The sequence below is a fragment of the Tiliqua scincoides genome, chromosome 4, assembly GCF_035046505.1.
Source record: "Tiliqua scincoides isolate rTilSci1 chromosome 4, rTilSci1.hap2, whole genome shotgun sequence".
Classification (NCBI taxonomy): Eukaryota; Metazoa; Chordata; class Lepidosauria; order Squamata; family Scincidae; genus Tiliqua; species Tiliqua scincoides.
In genome coordinates this window covers 131,653,754-131,673,373 of record NC_089824.1, presented here as the reverse complement: position 1 = coordinate 131,673,373, position 19,620 = coordinate 131,653,754, and the positions used below count along the sequence as shown (strand labels likewise).

At 42.4% G+C, this 19,620-nt stretch overlaps 1 protein-coding gene across 1 annotated transcript; it reads left to right on the top strand.

Moving 5' to 3' along the window:
• Positions 1-741: 741 nt before the first annotated feature.
• Positions 742-18,557, top strand: GCLM (glutamate-cysteine ligase modifier subunit). Its single transcript, XM_066624873.1, has 7 exons — positions 742-1,220; positions 7,972-8,037; positions 10,050-10,134; positions 10,929-10,985; positions 12,101-12,303; positions 16,045-16,159; positions 16,408-18,557. Exons 1-7 carry the CDS (start codon positions 1,095-1,097, stop codon positions 16,578-16,580), a joined length of 825 nt encoding a protein of 274 aa, XP_066480970.1. The 5' UTR covers positions 742-1,094; the 3' UTR covers positions 16,581-18,557.
• Positions 18,558-19,620: the final 1,063 nt, after the last annotated feature.

The following is a 19,620-nucleotide window of genomic DNA, read 5'->3' as shown; positions in this document are numbered from 1 at the left end:
GTGAACGTGTGTGCCATGGGAATTTGGGAGAGGGTATTTATTATTAGGGCCACTGGGGGATGTGAGCCTCCCATCGACAGAACAATGGGGCCTGTCAATGGTCTTTTTTTGTCAATGGTCAAAAAACCAATGGGGCCCAATCCTATCCAATTTTCCAGTGCTGGTGCTGCTGTACCAATGGGGTATGCACTGCATCCTCTGATGGGGAAGCATTCACAAGGCCTCCTCAAGGTATGGGGACATTTATTCCCTTGCCTCAGGGCTGCATTATGGTTGCACCGGTGATGGAAAGTTGGATAGGATTGGGCCCTTAGTGCATTGCCAGTGTTGAAAGGTTGAAAGTCACCGTATTAGGGTAACTCCCAGAGAGTTTACTACTACTATTACTAGTAACTACTACTAATAGTAGCACTACTAGTAGTAGTAAACATGTCTTTTCTTGTACAAAAGCGTGGGTTTTCGCAGAGCCTATTCCACCAGATGCCAAGAGCAGCCTGAGCAGGCTGCGAAAGAGAGGGAGAGGAACTGCCCAATCCTATCCATGTCTACTCAGACGTAAGTTCCATTAGAGTCAATGGGGCTTACTTCCAAGATTGGGCTGGAAGGGATCGGCCAGGTGGGAAGCCCCCGGCAGAGAGCGCTGTTCAAAAGCTTTGCCTTCCCCACAGCTCGGGTGAGTGTTGTCACAGCACGAGCATGCGTACTGCTAGGAAGACCTTGCTCTCTGTTGTAGGGCTGTAATTCTGTGCGTCAGGGAGCAGAGCGGTCGGTGAGATCCGTACGAGTGAGGGGGTCCCAGTCTCTGCACCGTCAGCGAGCCACCGTGCTGTGCCTGCCTGCCTGCCTCTGGCCCCAGCTCCCCTCCTGGCATCGCTTCCCCCGCAGCCTATTGTCTCCCGCGGCATGTGACCGAGCGCCGTGACGAAGCACTTTTTCTGCTTAGTCATCCTCCCCGCCGGAGCAGCCAGCCAGCCGCCTCCATCCTTCCGCTCCATTCGAAGCAGGCAGCCGCCTTCGCCAGCACGAGGGCTTCCTCCTCTACAGCAGCAGCTACTGCCCAGCCGGAGGAGGACCGAGACCCGGACGGCGGCAGGATGGGGACCGAGAAAGGCAGCGCCGGGCAGCTGCTGCGCCAAGCGGGCACGCTCAACCTGCAGACGGGCAACCTGCTCAACTGGGGCCGCCTGCGGAAGAAGTGCCCGGCCACCCCCAGCGAGGAGGTGAGCCTGGAGGAGGCACCAGAGCCTGGGTGGGTTGGTGGGGGTCCACCCAGCCTTCCCAGGGTGACCAGATCCACTGGAGGACAGAGTGCCTATACCTTTAACCAATGTATAGAAGAGGGAATTTGGGTATGTTCTGTTTTTTAAACCCTTCCATGTTGAGTTGCACCTGCCCAAATGCCCTCTTCTATATTTTTTTTTTTTTTTTTTTTGTACATTGGTTATACATTTTTATACATTGGTTAAAGGTATAGCCACTCTGCCCTCCACTGGATCTGGTCACCCTGAGTATGGTGCAGTCTCTGTTGGGACATGTGAGAAAAATACTTGGTACCAAGTGACATTTTTTTGGTGGTCTCAGAGGTGCCTGGAGAAAGCCTGGGGTGGGGTGGACGCTAAGGTTACAATCCTGTCCACACTTACCTGTGAGTAAGCTTCATTGGCTATAATGGGACTTGCTTCTGAGTAGATATGCATAGGATTGGGCTCTCAATGTCAAAGCCAGTGCTTTAATTGTCACCCCCTTCTCGAAGCTGACTGGATGGTAGGGAAGAAACCTGTGATCTATCCCATAATATAATTACTGGGGAAGGCTTGTTCTCTTAACCTTCTAATGCCAGTTGCATTGACAACACACAGTGCTCTTGAGTTTGCGGTGTTTCGTTTATAGATTTTATTTTAAAGATCCACAAACTGCTTTTCCATAGCATACTGCAGTGGTTCCCAAACTTTTGGGGCTAACGGCTCCCTTGACCTACTGGACCATTGGCAGTGGCTCCTGGTTAGGGCTACAGTCCTATACAATGTATGGGGTGGCAGGTTTCTCACAAGGATTCTGTGGCTCCCCGGCTGGTTTCTGCAGCTTCCCAGGAAGCCATGCTCACAGTTTGGGAACCACTGGCTTATAGTCATTAAAAAAAAAGTGGCATCTGTTAGTTGAAAAGAAACAGGATATTTCTAATTCAAAATGTTGTTCTAAAAACTTTCTTGCAGCATTGAGAAGAGATCAAAAATCAAGAGCAGGTAGTAATATTTCCCCTTGAAATGGGGTAGAAGTGAAAGGAAACTTTACCGGTCTTGATTTCCATATTCACTCTTTGGCTGGAGAGCATGTGATTTAGGACCAAGGCTCTCTAACCTCCTCTGAGATTTCCTTTTAGTAGCTTCAATGTTATGAAAGAGTTCTTTCAATGGATGTGTAGTAGTTTCCCCATGTTTCACTCTCAATATAGAAAACTTAATGTGCAATTTTGTTTTGCTTTACTGTGTTATACTCCTCCAAACACCATAGTGAATTAGGATTATCTGCCAGAACTTTTTAAAAATATTGTAAACCATTACTCTTCTTTATAGGAGTCAGCATAAATTTTCCTCCAATTTGGGGGAAGGGGAGTTGTTAGTTGTTGTTTTTTTGTTTTTTGTTTTTTAAAAAGCCTTAATGTGAATTTGAGAGGTGAATTGCTGAATGTTACCTATAATGCTGGTTTTTTTTGCAGGAGCATTCTTTGTTTCCATTAGTTTTATCTTATGATCTATGCAAATTCTGTGCAAATGCACAACTTTGGTTTTTAATTTCAAATATCTAATTTATAATGGTTAGTATTAGGACAGCTTGTTCAACATTAATTGTTAAGCTGCAAGTGCATTTACAACTTATTAGCAACTATAGAGTTTAGGAGAGCAGTTTTGAAAGTTTGCGTGACATATGAAAGGCTCAGTCCTATCCATCTTTCCAGCTCCATTGCAGCTACAATGCAGCCCCTTGGTAAGGGAATAAATGTTATGTGACCTCTGTGACTGCCTTTCCATTGCAGAATGCAGTGTGTGTCCCGTTGGCCTGGCTGCATTGGTGCTGGAAAGTTGGATAGAATTGGGCCCTAAGATTTGGACAGACAGGCAAACATAGATGTCAAGTTTTGCTTGACTGCTCAGAGTAATATTTGCAGCATGAAAGATTCCCTTTAAAAACCTATCTCATCGGCCCCCTAGCTAAATATAATTCCAGTTTAGCACTGAAATCTGAGTACTTTGAACCACATTGTGGCATGTATCTACAAAACTTGCTTGCCTCACCCTGGTTGTAATTGCAGAATGGAATCTAGTTTTTATAATCGCAGTATATGATCAGATTGCCTGCCAGTAAGGCCCAGAGGGGCAATTAGTGCTGTTATGGTGCTCTAACCAGGGGACATCCACGGAAATTGAGTGTTGGGAGAGTTAGAACAGACAAAAGAAAATATTTCTTTATTCAGCGTGTGGTTGGTCTGTGGAACTCTTTGCCACAGGATGTGGTGATGGCGACTGGCCTGGTCGCCTTTAAAAGGGGATTGGACAAGTTTCTGGAGAAAAAATCCATTACGGGGTACAAGCCATAATGTGTGTGCGCAACCTCCTGATTTTAGAAATGGGTTACGTCAGAATGCCAGATGCAAGGGAGGGCACCAGGATGCAGGTCTCTTGTTATCTGGTGTGCTCCTTGGGGCATTTGATGGGCTGCTGTGAGATACAGGAAGCTGGACTAGATGGGCCTGTGGCCTGATCCAGTGGGGCTGTTCTTATGTTCTTATTTTAACTGCCTAAAGTGCATTTCATTCTCATAATTTTCTTATGACTTACAAAACCTGTTAAATCCTCCTTGAGCAGATTTGTGCTAGGCAAATGTTCTTGTGCATCTCAGGTGACTTATTACCAGAAAATGAATAGGTGGATTCTTGCTGTGTGCCACAAGGCAAAATATTTTAATGCCCTGCAGCAGCTAAAGTTCTCATCTTTCTTCATCCTGAATTAAGATGTTTCCAATTTTACACTTTTTCCTGGCAGAAATAACTATTCCTGCCATAGATCTTGGTGTTTGCGGAGAGCATTTGTAGGTGTATCACTAATTCTGTGATGTAAGCAAATAATAAGATTGTCCCATGCACAAACCATAAGGGACGTTTTTTCTTGTCAAAAGTCACCATGGGTATGTAGCAGAAGTTCAATCCAGGTTGTTTGAAAACAGTGGTTCTTAGAAAACTATGTTGCTAACCTATTGTATAATCCGCTTACTTCTCTTTACTATTATTGTAGAGACGAGCTTTGACTTGTAAAGTATATAGCCAACTACCTAGCTTTAGGACATAGATTATGGGGATTGTAAACCCTTGTTCTGAGAGCTATAGGCTCCATACCATTCAAGGGTAGTAACAAAATTATGTTTGGCAGCTATCCAGTAGCCTGCTTGAAAAGCAAGGAAAGGAACAGTTTGATTCAAAAGAAAGGTGGGTGTGCCCTTACAATAGACATGTTGGGGGGATTTTGTCTTGTGAGTCTATAATTTTGGACATGTTTTTACTTTTCAGTACAGAGCATAAAAAAGAAAAATATTTATCCAGCCATCAACATATGAATCTCCCTTTTCTTCCTCTCCCTTTAAGCTATCACACAGATAGAAAGTCTGTCTGTCCATTTGTGTGGTGTTTACAAATGTATCATTCCAAACCAAGCACTGGCAAATGCATAAAAACAGGCTGACATGAAATGACTAGTCATACAAAATAACTTTTTTTTCAAAAAAGGGCATGAAAAAGAAAGCCTTTGCTGTCCCTAGTGACTTCAGTGCCCCAACAGCATCTCTCTTCCTTGACCCTTCCCATCTCCCCTGCCACTGGGTGGTTGCCTCAGTGGAGGCCCTGAGATCAGAACTGGTCCAGAATTTCTAAGATATATGGTGCATGCATAGAATGCTGCTCACAACCTTACAGCCATTATTTGACTGTTTTGTACTTGTATGTTCTTAAATGCCAACCCAGACTTGTAATGAAATAAATGAGGTGTTAAGGATAAAGGAAGAACTGTCTAATTGCACTGCCTGTATGTTGTTTCTTTGAAAGAAGTGATTGTCATTCTCATGACATGACTAAAACATGCTCATCCAGCTCCACCCTATATCTTGCCAGAGGCATCAGTTCTTGCTTTCTGATTCTTAAAGAAAACAATCCATGCAACCACTGCACTGTTTGTAACCTGGTGTTTTTCAGTCTGGGGTTTCTCAATGTGAAAATCAGAAATGGTGGACACGTTCCCCTGGAAGGCAGTTTGCTTGCCACTGCTAGTCTTGTCCTATAATGTGCAAGGGAGCATTTTATTTTTAGAGTAGTTGTTGCCATCTGCTTAGGCCTGAACCCCAAACTATTCTACATTTTTTTAAGAGAAAAGTTCATTGATCTTATCAGTTACCTCAACCTGCCCCATTTTTAGATTGCAGTGGTGTGAAACAGGAACAGTGAAATAGGTTACATCCTCATTTTCCACAGTAACACAGAGAACCTACGCAGAGACACATAATTTGTTATAGATTTTGCCTTGCTATCCACTGGGGTTCAATCTCAGTATCCACTGATTTAGGTATCCACTGTTCCAGAAACCCAGTGGATTAAAAAAAAATCAGTGGATACCAAATAAGTGGAAAAATAGCTTTAAAGACCCACTTGCAGGTTTCTTGCTCCTCTGTTGTCACCCCAGAATGCATTGGTATAGACACTATACCGCATTCGACCACTAGATGAGGTGAATAATGGAATCTAGTGGAATGAAATTATTATTTAACAGCACAAAGGTAGGAAATTGGATTTTGGTGCTTTTTTTCCCTTGTTGCAAGGCATTTAAAGGTGGACCTTGGTTTCAGTGGTAAGTCAAACCAGTGGATACCAAGGTTCCATCTGTACTGAACATGAAGGAAGAATTATTGGATATGTAAAAAGCAAGTGATCAGCACAAAGATAGTGGTCTGCTATGGGGCAACTAGCAAGTTTCTAGCAGACCTCTTATGGCCTGCTATTTGCTGGAATTTGTGCAGACAGAATGCAAAACTAGGTGAAATAGTTTTAGATCAACACAGCAAAGCACTGCTTCGTGTTTTTAAGTAAGAATCCATACTTATGATAACTAAACACAGATTAGTAGTGCCTTAAGTATTAAGAGATTCCAAGTGTATACTTTGTAAATTTCAAACATAGTGATGAACCATATAGATTCTGAGATGGGCATGAATATAATAGATCTAGTAGATCACATTAGACTGGGTTAAGGAGCCAAAAGAATTGGAGAAACAGGTCCAAAGAATGTGTCATTCTCTTCCAACTTCCAGTGTTTTAAGCTTCCTGAATGTGTTTATATTTTAGGATTCTGTTATGGCAACACTGGGACTTTATCAGTTCTCACTTGCCTCCAATGACAGCAGCATTTTTGGGAACCCTGAAAAGTGACTGAGTTTTATTACACTGTATAGCACCTTTCTTCCACCTTTGTTCTCACAACAACCCTGTGAAGAAGGCTAGGTTAAGAGTATCCTGCCCAAGGCCACCCAATATGTAACATTTGTCGGTGAGTGGGGTTTGGACCTGAGCTTTTTCCATCCATGCCCAACACTCTGCCCATGGCTCCCCACTAACTTTCTGCAATGTATGTCACCTGATAAAAATTGTTGAGACAGAAGAGGAAATGTGAGACGCATTAAGCCAAGTCACTGGCCCTGTGATAGGTGGGCAACTTTCTATGTTCTAAATGAGAGAAACATCTAAAATGAAAATAATTCCTACCATTGGTACAGGTGGCCGTGTGATAAGACAGCAAATGAGTGCTTTGCTTACATTTCACAGTGTATCTTCCTTTCTCCTCAGCTGTCCTCCTTCTCCTTGCTCTGAGCACAGCAAACCATTGCTAGTTGTTGGAATCCAATTACTTTGTGCCTTCTGGCTAATAATTAACAACTTGGATGATTTTATTTAATTGCTGTGTTTCCCTCCTTCCATGAATTGTCACATACCTGGAGAGTCCCTTTTGTTTTAGTCCCATTTTGATGCCCAGGGTATTGTCATGTGAGATACTCACTTTTCTTATAAGCAGAGAAAGCTTGTGTAAGCAGGCTATGGAAAAACTTGTGTTGTGGGCTTGCTTTTTTTAAATTATACTGTATCATTGTTCAAGGGAAAGTACAGATGGAGCCTATTTACCCACGTTAGTTCCATTCCGTGACTCGGTGCAATTAACAAAAACAGCGTTGTGCTAAATTCCATAGAGTTACACAAATAGGCTGCAGCTGGACACTTCTGGATGGAAGGAAACTAAGGCAGTTGTTCTCAATCCCCTCCCCTCTGTACTCAGCGCTCCTGTTGCTGGCTGCCTGGCTTCTTTCACAGTTAGAATGCTGGCTTTTAAGTTTCCAGCCCTATGCATTTCTACTCAGAAGTAAGCCCCATTCCAGTCAATGGGGCTTACTCCCAGGAAAGTGTGGAGAGGATTGTAGGCTAAATCTCATGCTTTGCTTGGTGGGAAGGCCTGCTTGGGTAGGTGATTGCCTGCACCATCTGGGGGGGGGGTGGGAATTGGGAAAACAGTTCCTGGGTTTTTTAAAGCAATCCCCTCTCTTGCTACCACACCTGCCCCTGTGTGTGTGTGAGTGAGACAGAGAGCTCCACCTCACTGCCTGTGCCATCAAAGGGCAAAGGAGGCAAAGGTGTGTGTGACTTTCAGTACCCCCCCATTCCCGTTGAGACAAATCTGCAGATAAAAAATCCATGGATAAATAGGCTGCACCTGTATGCTGTTTTGTACTTTTATATAGATGAGAGTGATGAAGGGGGTAGGGAAGAATGAGGGGTAGGTGAACAAGGGGAAGTAAGACTGTGCTGTACTGATCTCTTGAATTTTATTGTGTAGCAGATACCAAGTAAAGTGGTGTTAAATCAGTAATGAAAATGTTGCTTTGTAGCTTCGGGACTGCATTCAGAAAACTTTAAATGAATGGAGTTCAAAGATCAGCCCTGATGTAATGCAGGTAAGAGGTCCCTTCTCTTGCATATTTCCTTACAGACTCATTTAATGAAATGACACATTTGTCTCTTGCATAACCTGGCTGTGGTTGAGAAAAGAAAGCATTCATGGGAAAGTCTTGTGTTGCTTCTGGGAATTTAACTTGCATAAATTATAGGAATTTTGATCACGTTCGCTTCAACATAATACTCTGTCTTTAAGTTTGATTTGCCATGCTGGCTGTTTGGAGGAAATTAAGATCCTCTAATGCAGTGATTTTTAACTTTTTTTTTGTCTCATGGCATACTGACAAGGTACTAAAATTTTCAAGGCACATCAGTTTTTTGACAGTTGAAAAGGCACACCATGCTGTTGTTGAGGGGCTCACATCCCCCAATGGCCCTACTAATAAATGACCCTCCCCAAACTCCTACAGCACACCAATCATGGCACACTGGTGTGTCATGGTGCATTGGTTGAAAATGGCTGCTCTAGTACATAACAGAGAATCTTACTGACACAAGAGCACACAGTGGTGATGTGATGTTTGGTTATGCTTGTTTGTCTTGGGAGTTTACAAGTCTCTTGTCACACCTGCTGTTAAATGTATGTCGGCAGGGTTGGATGCTGCCAGCATTGGGGCAGGTTCATACATGTGGTAATAACTCCTGCATGCGTCCCAGGCATCAGGGCTCGTAAGTGGACAGCAGTGTTATTTGTAGGAACCTGTGGTGTGATGTGGGCTTGTACACATGGCAGCCAAAATCTGCCATGGTGTGGGTGTCCTAGCTTGAAAAGGGGCTGGCCACAATTGCAAGGTCAAGGTACGGGCATGTTCACGTACGTGCATGTTCACATCTAGAAACATAGGTTCTTACAAATGAAGACTTGGAGCCTATGAATCACAAGTGGAGCTCATGGCATAGGGCTTTTCTGTTCCCCCTTGCCAACAGTGAGACAAGAAAAGGACTCCATGTTTGTACAAGGCATTGATCTTCATGTTGAGACTCTAAAAAAGATGGGAGTGTCTCACTTGAGAGTAAACGCAGCTAGACTTGTCCAAACTGTAATCCTGTTCCTGGGTTGTTATCTACAGCCACATACCATCAAATTGGACCACAAATTTGTAGCCAAAAAGTTGCCTGGTTTGCATGGCCCAATATGTGAAATGAAATTCAGCCATCACAATATTTAAGACATTTGTTTTGTTAGTTGCAGTATATGGATTATATAAATGTGTAGATTGTACTTTGAAAACAAGCGTAATGTACTGTAACCTAATGCTAGTGCATTTGGAAGGAAGCTCATGCATGGTAACTTCCCTGCTCCCTCCTGCAGAACAGGAAGAGGTCTGCCTTAAGGGGATAGGATTGGCAGAAAACAGAGGTGTCTTCTTACTGCATGCTCACAGTGTAGCAAGTCCACTTTCAAAACAGAACTGTCAGATGAGTATCAGCAAGCCAAAAACCAGAAGCTCACAGCTCTTCCCTTGCCCCCTTCTCTAGCACAATAGCATTGCCTCTCACTGGGGAAAATGAACCAATGAGATGGCAGTGTGTGGCAGGACTTTGGTCTCAAGCGCATGGCTTTAGGGCATTTTGTTTAGTTCCCTAAGTAGAGAATGAAGAGGAAGTGGCAACATTGGGTGAAGGAGGGAGGGCAAGACTGATGAGCTCACGGATATGTTTGCCTAATAGTCCACTTTTAAAAGCCAGTTGTCTATGTAGCCAAAGAGCATATTGCAGCCCCTTTTTGTGTTGTGCCTGTTTCAGCCTGAGTTTTTCCTGCAGTTCTGTTTAGGTTGTGCCCCCATGTCTTGTTTTCTGTGTTTTCAAAAATCAAACAATTGCTGCATTAATCGTTTGAATAGGCTGCTCCCTCCTGCATTTGGCAATTATATCACATTTGACAATTTTGCTTTTTCAACATTTGAAAACGTGCCTTTTCAGAGGTAAAAGGCTATGCTGATGTCTCTTCTGCTGCTTGTAATGTGTGAAAAGAAATGAAATGCTGGCCTTTACTGTCGTGTGTTTGCAGGAGATGCCAGAAATCTTGGAGTGTACTCTTGCTCAAGCAATAGAAAAGATCAATTCTGAAGAAAGGGAAGAATTGAAAGTCTCAGGTAAATTCAGTTGTACGCTAGGCATAAGAGAGATCTGAGAGCAGGCTCTGCCCTAAGGAGCAAGCATCTTGAATATACAGTGGTTCTGTCAAAAGTGTTGAATTGGGTGAGAAAAAGCATAAGAGAAAATGTCCAGCAGAATTTAGGACTTGTGCAAAACGGTACAGCTAAAAGGTTGCATTGTGCCTCCTACAAAAATTAAATTTCACTAAATGGACAATCATTTTTATTAATTAGTCAACTGGTTGGCTGACAATCCAATCATATGTGTATTTACGTGGAAGTAAGCCCACTGTTTTCAGTGAGGCTTACTTTCAGGTAAGTATGTCTAGGACTGTAGCCTTTGTTTGGCTTGTCTTCGTAAAGAGGGCGCTGCCTGAAGCAAGATGTTTGGTACTGCTTTGGTTACATGCATTGTTCAGTCATATGTGTGATAATCTCGTAGCCTTAAGACAATGCAAGCGTATATTCTGAAAATAACAGACACCACTGTTATAGTGCTGGAAGTAAAATAAAAACAAATATTGTGGGCAAGCAACAGTGGACCAGGAAAAGGAAGTTCAAGGTACTCGGGTGACCCCCCCATCCCCATATACAAACTCACAGGTAAAATTTAGTCAGTGCCCATAAGTTGTAAAAAAAATTAGGTTGCACACCCCGTTTGGTCATTTGTCCAGGTCCAGTATCTGAAGCATCTGATGCTTCATGAGAGGCTCACTTATTCACCATGCTGCATTGAACAGTCCACTTGCTTCAGTAAAGTGCTATCTTTAACTCTGGTTTTTCATTTTCAGCAAAACTGTTTATTGCGGGATCAAACTCTTCATCAATCCGCGAGGCAGTCAGCATGAGTAAGTTCAAGGCTGAAATTTGGGTGACTCTTGCAGTTTTTCCCTAAAGGCTCTTACTCTAAAGCAGTGATGTTTTCACTGAAGGTGAATTTGTCAAAATCTAACAACCTTCATACCTTTTTATTACTGTCTTTGAACTGAAGTTGGCAGATGGTGAAACCTGTAGCACTTGTATCCTGCAGAAACAAATGCAAGCTTGTTAGCAACTGAAGGAAATCAGACTTTGTAACTTGCTTTGCTGTGAAACAGTAGAGTTTACAAGCACACTACACAGGGGAAAAAATGAGGGTTTTTTTGTTTCCCTATATAGTAATGTTGGAAGTTGTCTTAGGAGCAGAATAAAGCAATCTTACGCCTTGAAAATAAAAATGGATTTGTGGATATCCTGCCAAACGGAATATACCAGGTGGCATTTGTAACCACAGCTGTGATTGAAAGAATTGAATTTATTAAGAACTCAGCTAGTACTTTGTGTCTTTCTGACATTTACTGTCTCCATCCACTGTACCTTTTGTATGGTGAAGTACAGATACATTCCCATAAAGAATTGTTTAGAAAAGTTAAAAGTTGACTGTATGGATTCGCAGATGTCAACATTTTGCAAGGTTGCAATCCCATATGCCAGTGTTTCTCAAACTTTTAGGGAAATTTACTCCCTAAGTAAGTGTTTGCAGGGTGAGTAAGTTTCGCAAAGCACCTCCTGGAAACTAGAAGTGCTTTGCTCTTGTTTTTTTTGAATGTTCCAACCCTCAGGGAGCCCTGCGGAAGGCAGGCTCTTACAGCCCTGTGTGAGTAAAAGCACCCTGCTCACCCTCTCTTAGTGAAACGATCCTGGGGATCGTGTCGCTGCCTCCCCCCTTCCCCTGCTCCTTAAAGGGAGAGGGGAACTTTTACACCACCTGGTAGGTTGCAGCCCACCATTTTGAGAACCACTGCCATATGCACTTCTTGAGGAGAAGCCCCATTGAACACAATGAAACTTACTTCTGAGTAGCATAGGATTGCACTGCAAGCAAATGGAAGAGCTCATGAATTCAAGTGAATTGTTGTGTGTTCTTACCACCTTTGCAATTTTTGTCCTGCTCAGGCATGAACCTCTTTTTGTCTGTTTTCAGCTTGTTCTGCCCTTGGTGTTGACCAACTGGATTCAGTGATCATTGCTCCGCCTCCAACTGAAGATGGAATTAATGTTTCCTTAGAGTACTTGCAACCTTACTGGGCAGAGCTTGAAAACCTAGTTCAAAACAAAAAGATTGTTGCCATAGGAACTTCTGATCTAGATAAAACACTGTTGGAGCAGCTGTTCTTGTGGGCTCAGGTAAGAGCCAAGCTGTTCAAAAGAGAGAACCTGAAACAACTTTTCTTTTTTTGTTGCTGCTATATTTAGCTGCATAGCTTATCAAATCAGGCTTAATTATCAACACAGAATTGATAGGCTGGGAAAGCCAGAGAGCTATGTGTAATCTCTCTTAACAGACTAAAAGGGCTGAAAGTCATCATGAAATACAATATGTTTTCTTTCGCTCTGTTCTTGATATAATTGATGCTAAATTTCCAGTGATGTAGTGTGACCCTTCCACCTTTGTATTAGAAATAAGAAACCCTGCCTAGAAAAGGAAACATGGTATTAGGCTGGCTTGGAAAATATTTACATCACCCAACAAGGCCTACATGCTAAAAGGTATGCATTCTCCCAGTATGTACATGCCCTAGCACCTCTGGTCTGGGGGGAATTCATCTCAGTGTGTGGGGGCACAGTTCATCCACCCTGTCCATCTCCATGTACTGATAAGCCTATTTTTAAGATGTTTTATTTTTAAAGCCTCTATTTTAAGCCTATTTTTTTGCAGATGTACCACCCCCACACAATGAAGGGACAAGCCCTGGACACTCCAGGAAGTGAGAGGGATGACCAGGATGTGTGTGCATCACAAGCGCAAAATCATTGAACATGTACGGCTGGTTGGGTGATTTAATCCATTGTGGCCAAGCAGAGGGACTGAAGTAATACTTCAGTGATCTTTCCACTATGGATGGAATAATTGTGGCAGCTGCCGCTTACTTTGAGCAAGTTAGCAAACTTCACCTCTGTGTTTGATACATGAAGAAAATTATAGATTTTTTTAAATTGTGGAGGAACTTTCCAAATCTTTTTAGAGAATGTACAATCATTTATTTATTATTTTACAAATATATATCCCATATATACAAATATTTCCAGGGTAGCTTCTAACAGTTATAACTATCAGGGCACAGTCCTAACCAGCTTTCCAGCACTGGCATAGCTGTGCCAGTGGGGCATGTGCTGTATCCTGCAGTTGGGGGGCAGTCACGGAGGCCTGCTCAAGGTAGGGCAATGTTTGTTTCCAACCTCAAAGTTGCATTATGCTTATGTCAGTGCTGGAAAGTGGGCGAGGATTGTGCCCTGAATAAAGCAAAAACAATACAAGAAAAATGACAGGCGCTGTAACAACATAAAACCAGCACTCTAAAAGGTTGTCAAGCTTAAGAACATAAGAACAGCCCCACTGGATCAGGCCATAGGCCCATCTAGTCCAGCTTCCTGTATCTCACAGCGGCCCACCAAATGCCCCAGGGAGCACACCAGATAACAAGAGACCTCATCCTGGTGCTCTCCCCTACATCTGGCATTCTGACTTAACCCATTCCTAAAATCAGGAGGTTGCGCATACACATCATGGCTTGTACCCCATAATGGATTTTTCCTCCAGAAACTCATCCAATCCCCTTTTAAAGGCGTCTAGGCTAGACGCCAGCACCACATCCTGTGGCAAGGAGTTCCACAGACCGACCACGTGCTGAGTAAAGAAATATTTTCTTTTGTCTGTCCTAACCCGCCCAACACTCAATTTTAATGGATGTCCCCTGGTTCTGGTATTATGTGAGAGTGTAAAGAGCATCTCCCTATCCACTCTGTCCATCCCCTGCATAATTTTGTATGTCTCAATCATGTCCCCCCTCAAGCGTCTCTTTTCTAGGCTGAAGAGGCCCAAACGCTGTAGCCTTTCCTCATAAGGAAGGTGCCCCAGCCCCGTAATCATCTTAGTCGCTCTCTTTTGCACCTTTTCCATTTCCACTATGTCTTTTTTGAGATGCAGCGACCAGAACTGGACACAATACTCCAGGTGTGGCCTTACCATAGATTTGTACAACGGCATTATAATACTAACCGTTTTGTTCTCAATACCCTTCCTAATGATCCCAAGCATAGAATTGGCCTTCTTCACTGCTGCCGCACATTGGGTCGACACTTTCATCGACCTGTCCACCACCACCCCAAGATCTCTCTCCTGATCTGTCACAGACAGCTCAGAACCCATCAGCCTATATCTAAAGTTTTGATTTTTTGCCCCAATGTGCATGACTTTACACTTACTGACATTGAAGCGCATCTGCCATTTTGCTGCCCATTCTGCCAGTTTGGAGAGATCCTTCTGGAGCTCCTCACAATCACTTCTGGTCTTTACCACTCGGAAAAGTTTGGTGTCGTCTGCAAACTTAGCCACTTCACTGCTCAACCCTGTCTCCAGGTCATTTATGAAGAGGTTGAAAAGCACCGGTCCCAGGACAGATCCTTGGGGCACACCGCTTTTCACCTCTCTCCATTGTGAAAATTGCCCATTGACACCCACTCTCTGCTTCCTGGCCTCCAACCAGTTCTCAATCCACGAGAGGACCTGTCCTCTAATTCCCTGACTGTGGAGTTTTTTCAGTAGCCTTTGGTGAGGGACCGTGTCAAACGCCTTCTGAAAGTCCAGATATATAATGTCCACGGGTTCTCCCGCATCCACATGCCTGTTGACCTTTTCAAAGAATTCTATAAGGTTTGTGAGGCAAGACGTACCCTTACAGAAGCCATGCTGACTCTCCCTCAGCAAGGCCTGTTCGTCTATGTGTTTTGACATCCTATCTTTGATGAGGCATTCCACCATCTTACCCGGTATAGATGTTAGGCTGACCGGCCTATAGTTTCCCAGGTCCCCCCTCTTTCCCTTTTTAAAAATAGGCGTGACATTTGCTATCCTCCAATCTTCTGGTACCGTGGCCGTTTTGAGGGACAAGTTGCATACCTTAGTCAAGAGATCTGCAACTTCATTCTTCAATTCCTTAATAACCCTTGGGTGTATGCCATCAGGGCCCGGTGACTTATTGATCTTTAATTTATCAATGAGGTCTGAAACATCTTCTCTTTTAACCTCTATCTGACTTAACTCCTCGGTTAGGAGGGGCCGTTCGGGCAGCGGTATCTGCCCAAGGTCTTTTGCCGTGAAGACAGATGCAAAGAACTCATTTAATTTCTCTGCCATCTCTAAGTCTCCTTTTATCTCCCCTTTCCCTCCCTCACCATCCAGAGGGCCAACCGCTTCTCTGGCGGGTTTCCTGCTTCTAACATATTTGAAGAAGCTTTTATTATTCCCCTTAATGTTGCCGGCCATGCGTTCCTCATAGTCTCGCTTGGCCTCCCCTATCACCTTCTTACATTTCTTTTGCCACAGTTTATGTTCCTTTTTATTCTCTTCATTAGGGCAAGACTTCCATTTACGGAAGGAAGCTTCCTTGCCCTTCACAGCCTCTCTAACTTGGCTGGTTAGCCATGCGGGCACTCTCCTGGATTTAGTGGAACCCTTCTTTCTTTGCGGTATACACCTCTGCTGGGCCTCTATTACTGTTGTTTTAAGCAGCCTCCATGCACTCTGGAGAGACTGGACTCTTTTTACCCTCCCTTTCAACCTCCTTCTAACCAGCCTCCTCATTTGAGGGAAGTCCGCCCGTCGGAATAGCCATGCCTTAAAAGCTTGAGGAAATGCAAAAGCTTTAGTGCTAAAAGGATATAAAACTGAGTACCAAGCAAGCCTCCCTGGTGAGAATGCTTCAAAAGGGGGTCAGAGTGACTGAGAAAATCCTCTTTGTGGTTGCTTCATGCTTCATTTTCTGTGGTGGATGCACCTAGAGGAGGACCTCCAAACATAACATTTGTACATGAAAGGCAAACATTATACTGCTGTCTTACCTCTGAACAAAAGCTTTTTCTTAATAGGTGAAACCAAGCAGTAACCAGGTGAATCTCGCTTCTTGTTGTGTGATGCCACCAGATTTGACTGCATTTGCAAAAGAATTTGATATCCAGCTCTTAACTCATAATGATCCGAAAGGTGAGGTCATCTAACAAATTGCCTTGTTGAACTAGACCCAGTTTCAGTATGTGGGGCATTAAGGCATTTGAAATTCATAACTAGCACTCTTATCCAGGGTGATTTCGCTGTTTTGGATAACCTACTATAATTTTGAGAATATATTTCAGAAGAATGATCCAATCACTTGGATAAAGAATTATTGGTATTCTGCCATTGTTGGAAAATACTGTAACGGTCCTTGTCTGATGTCCCTATTTTAACTTTAGAACTGCTTTATGAATCAAGTTTCCAAGATGCTCTTCAGGAAAGTATTCCAGATTGCCAAGCACATGAATGGACTCCGCTGTGGCTTCTACGGTATTCAGTCATAGTTAAGAGCAGAGGAATTATCAAATCCAAAGGCTACATCCTGCAAGCCAAAAGAATCGCATCGTCTTAAAATTGATTTTGACAATAACCTGCTTCTGAGACACCTGATCTCTCTACAAGTTATTGTATCCAGGTTCAAACTGGAATTTGTAAAAACCAAAAGTTTTATTATCAGGTGGTTAGTGAAGCCCAGATTATATAGTGGTATAACAATCTGACAGCATAGTTGGTCTTTCCATTTCCTTTTCTCTCCTGTATTTTATGCTGAGACCAGCTTGCTCACATGTGAAATATTGTTATTCATTAAAACTGTTTGCTAATTTAGAGATTATATATAAATAAAATATTTGGGATATTTTAATGACTAATATAAACTAAAAAATTGACTAGTTATATTTTGATTGAAATATTTTTATTTGCGAGGAGATATGTAACTTGTTAAACCTTTTCTAATTGCTGCTATGATAGTGGAATAGATTTATTAATACTTGCAGAAATCGCAACTCTGGTTATATTCATGGGACAATACTAAGTGTAGGCAAGCAAATTGTGTAATATATTCATGAATGTATACTTGAGTCCTCATTGCGTCCCCCATCATAGAACAAGACAGTGGTGATAGTGTCCCCTGTGCCCCCCTGGGCCGGGACTGCAGAATGCCTCTCTCTCCAAGTTAAATGACCCCAACCAGGGGGCCCTCAGAAGGCCTTCTGAGGCCTCCAGAAGGCCTAACAGTCACTTCCAGTTTTCCAGCAAAAAGCAGAAGTGCACTTTAAAGACCCTCTGAAGGACAGCAGTGAGAGGGGAGGAAGGCAGCACCACTTCTGCAGGTGTGGCACCCTGGGGTATTTGCTTGCCTTGAACCCCTCACTAGGTACGTCAGTGGTACAAGAGGCCTTTGCTAATCCTTGTATTGTTCATTAACTTGATTCTGTGCCACATTTCTTTTGACAAGTTTCTGTTGGAACTGTGAGCTGGAGACCACTAGTTAAAACAGAATTCAATTTAACTCAATTTTTGTTTTACTTTTCTTTTCCATTTTTCACCATGGAAATTTTGAGAACTATAAAAAATGATTGAAATGTGTTGTGTAAACCTCTGCATTGCACAATTATCATTGCAGTCTATTTGTTGTACTCTGAGATTACTGAAAGATAATGGTGCTATCAGAGCTCTCGCTAGAAAATTACATTTTTTAAGTTTGTATCTTGTTTGGAACTAATTTGGTGCATTTATTACTATTGGAAGGCTTAGCCTAAGAAAACTGCTATACCTTAAGCAGTCTCCTCGTTTTTCACTTGAAGCATTTCCCAAAAATCTCAGTGACACTTCTATACAAAAACATTTTATGAACATTTTAGTCATTTGCATGAGGTTAAAAAAATTGGTCTGTGTAATTATTAATGTACCAAAAAAGTTTCATAAGGGGTGAAACTTAACATTTTTACGTTCTAATCAAAAGACAACTTTGTCATAGGCAGCCAGAGTGAATAATTGCGTTTGTATATCAGTAATACCACATCTCCTACTTCAATCCATTCCAGTCGGGACATTTCTCAAATTTCTGTTTATAAAGATTTTGAACAATAGGGTTTATTTAGCATGTGGTGGCGTCTGGGTCATAAAATATTTTAAGCATGTGGCAGCCACCCTAGTTCTCAAATGTTGCTTGGAATGAAGTCCCATGGAAATTGGTGGATCATTCCTGGCAAGTAATATGTGAAGTCATGAACCCAAGTAAGAACGAATGGAATTTACTTTTAATATGAGTTCTTTGACAGGGATTCTTGAGTAAATTTTGCTGCTTAAAATAACTCTGAAGATATTGATAAAAATAGTATATGTATATTGAATGTACAGGAAAACGTTCTGTTTATGCAAAATTGGGGTCAGGATACAAAATGGGCTGAGTTTTTTGTGTGCTGCAGTCGTATGTAGTCAGCTTCAGAATGAATTGATGGTCTTATTTAAACTTCTGTTCTGAATGTGCTTTTTACAAGTTTGAAATTGTTACTGTTGATTAAAAAAAGAGCTTGCTTTACAGAAATCTGGTGGTAATCATTTTCCATCCATGCACACTTCAAAATAATGGCACAGGTTCTGTTGCAGATTTTTTTGTGGGGGAGGGAGAATAATAGCACTTTTAGTCTGTTTTCCCTCTGAACAATGGTTACTCTTCAGTGAGTAGTTATGACTGAAGTGTTTCACATAAACATTTATGTATGAGGTACTGTTTTGACACACACTCATACTATGAAAACAAATTTTTTAAAATTTAGGATGAGAGGAATCTTCCAGCCCTAATGTCTTCATACAGTTGAACATCTAAGCACACCTGTTAATCATTTCAATCATGTCTACAATTTCTTGTAGACAAAAGATTATGTGATGTAATTCTCAGTGAGTTAGTAAACCTGCAGGGAATTAAAAATCTCTTTGCACTTCTGGTCTAAAACTCAGTTTTTCACTGTAACTTCCTGTGCAAGACATACACAGTTTTTGATCCAAAGCAGCCCTAATCTGTTCAGATAACAAGAGTCAATAGCCATTTTTCAATTTTAAAAGTTCAGATTGTGTGTGTGGTCTTTTTCTGATGTCTCTGTGGACTATGTACCTTCAGACTGCAGAAGGGGGGCTCACATCTATGTACTTTCATCTTTTAAAAAAGGATAGGTGAAGAATTTATTTCAATGAGAAGGCTAGATTTTTCCCTAAAATAGTTTTGTATACAGCAAGAAGGATTAAGGGCCCAATCCTATCCAGCTTTCCAGCACTAATGCAGCCCCAAGGTAAGGGAACAAATGTTCTTTTATGTTGAGGAGGCCTCTGTGACTACCCCACCACTGCAGAATGCAGCACACACCTTATTGGCACAGCTGCATCAGTGCTTGAAGGTTGGATAGGATTTGGCTCTTAGTCAGGTGAGCACAAACTTGCAGCCTGCTGAAGTGCTGCCCAGCTATTTTGGCAACAAAGTTTTTCTAGAATGAGTAGTAGCACCAGGGGGTGGTGTGCATCTGCTTGAGAGCTGGTGAGGACATTACCTCAACTGGTTAATAAGTGCAAAGTCACCTAACTAATCTGCTCATGTGAAGAAGGCGAATTAGTGA

What these genes read in the sequence shown, in the direction of transcription:
- GCLM (XM_066624873.1), top strand. Translation starts at nt 1,095, where the DNA reads ATGGGGACCGAGAAAGGCAGCGCCGGGCAGCTGCTGCGCCAAGCGGGC. An exon ending in CGGCCACCCCCAGCGAGGAG is followed by an intron (nt 1,221 to 7,971) that starts GTGAGCCTGGAG and finishes GTTGCTTTGTAG; the next exon opens with CTTCGGGACTGCATTCAGAA. An exon ending in GGAAGAATTGAAAGTCTCAG is followed by an intron (nt 10,135 to 10,928) that starts GTAAATTCAGTT and finishes TTTCATTTTCAG; the next exon opens with CAAAACTGTTTATTGCGGGA.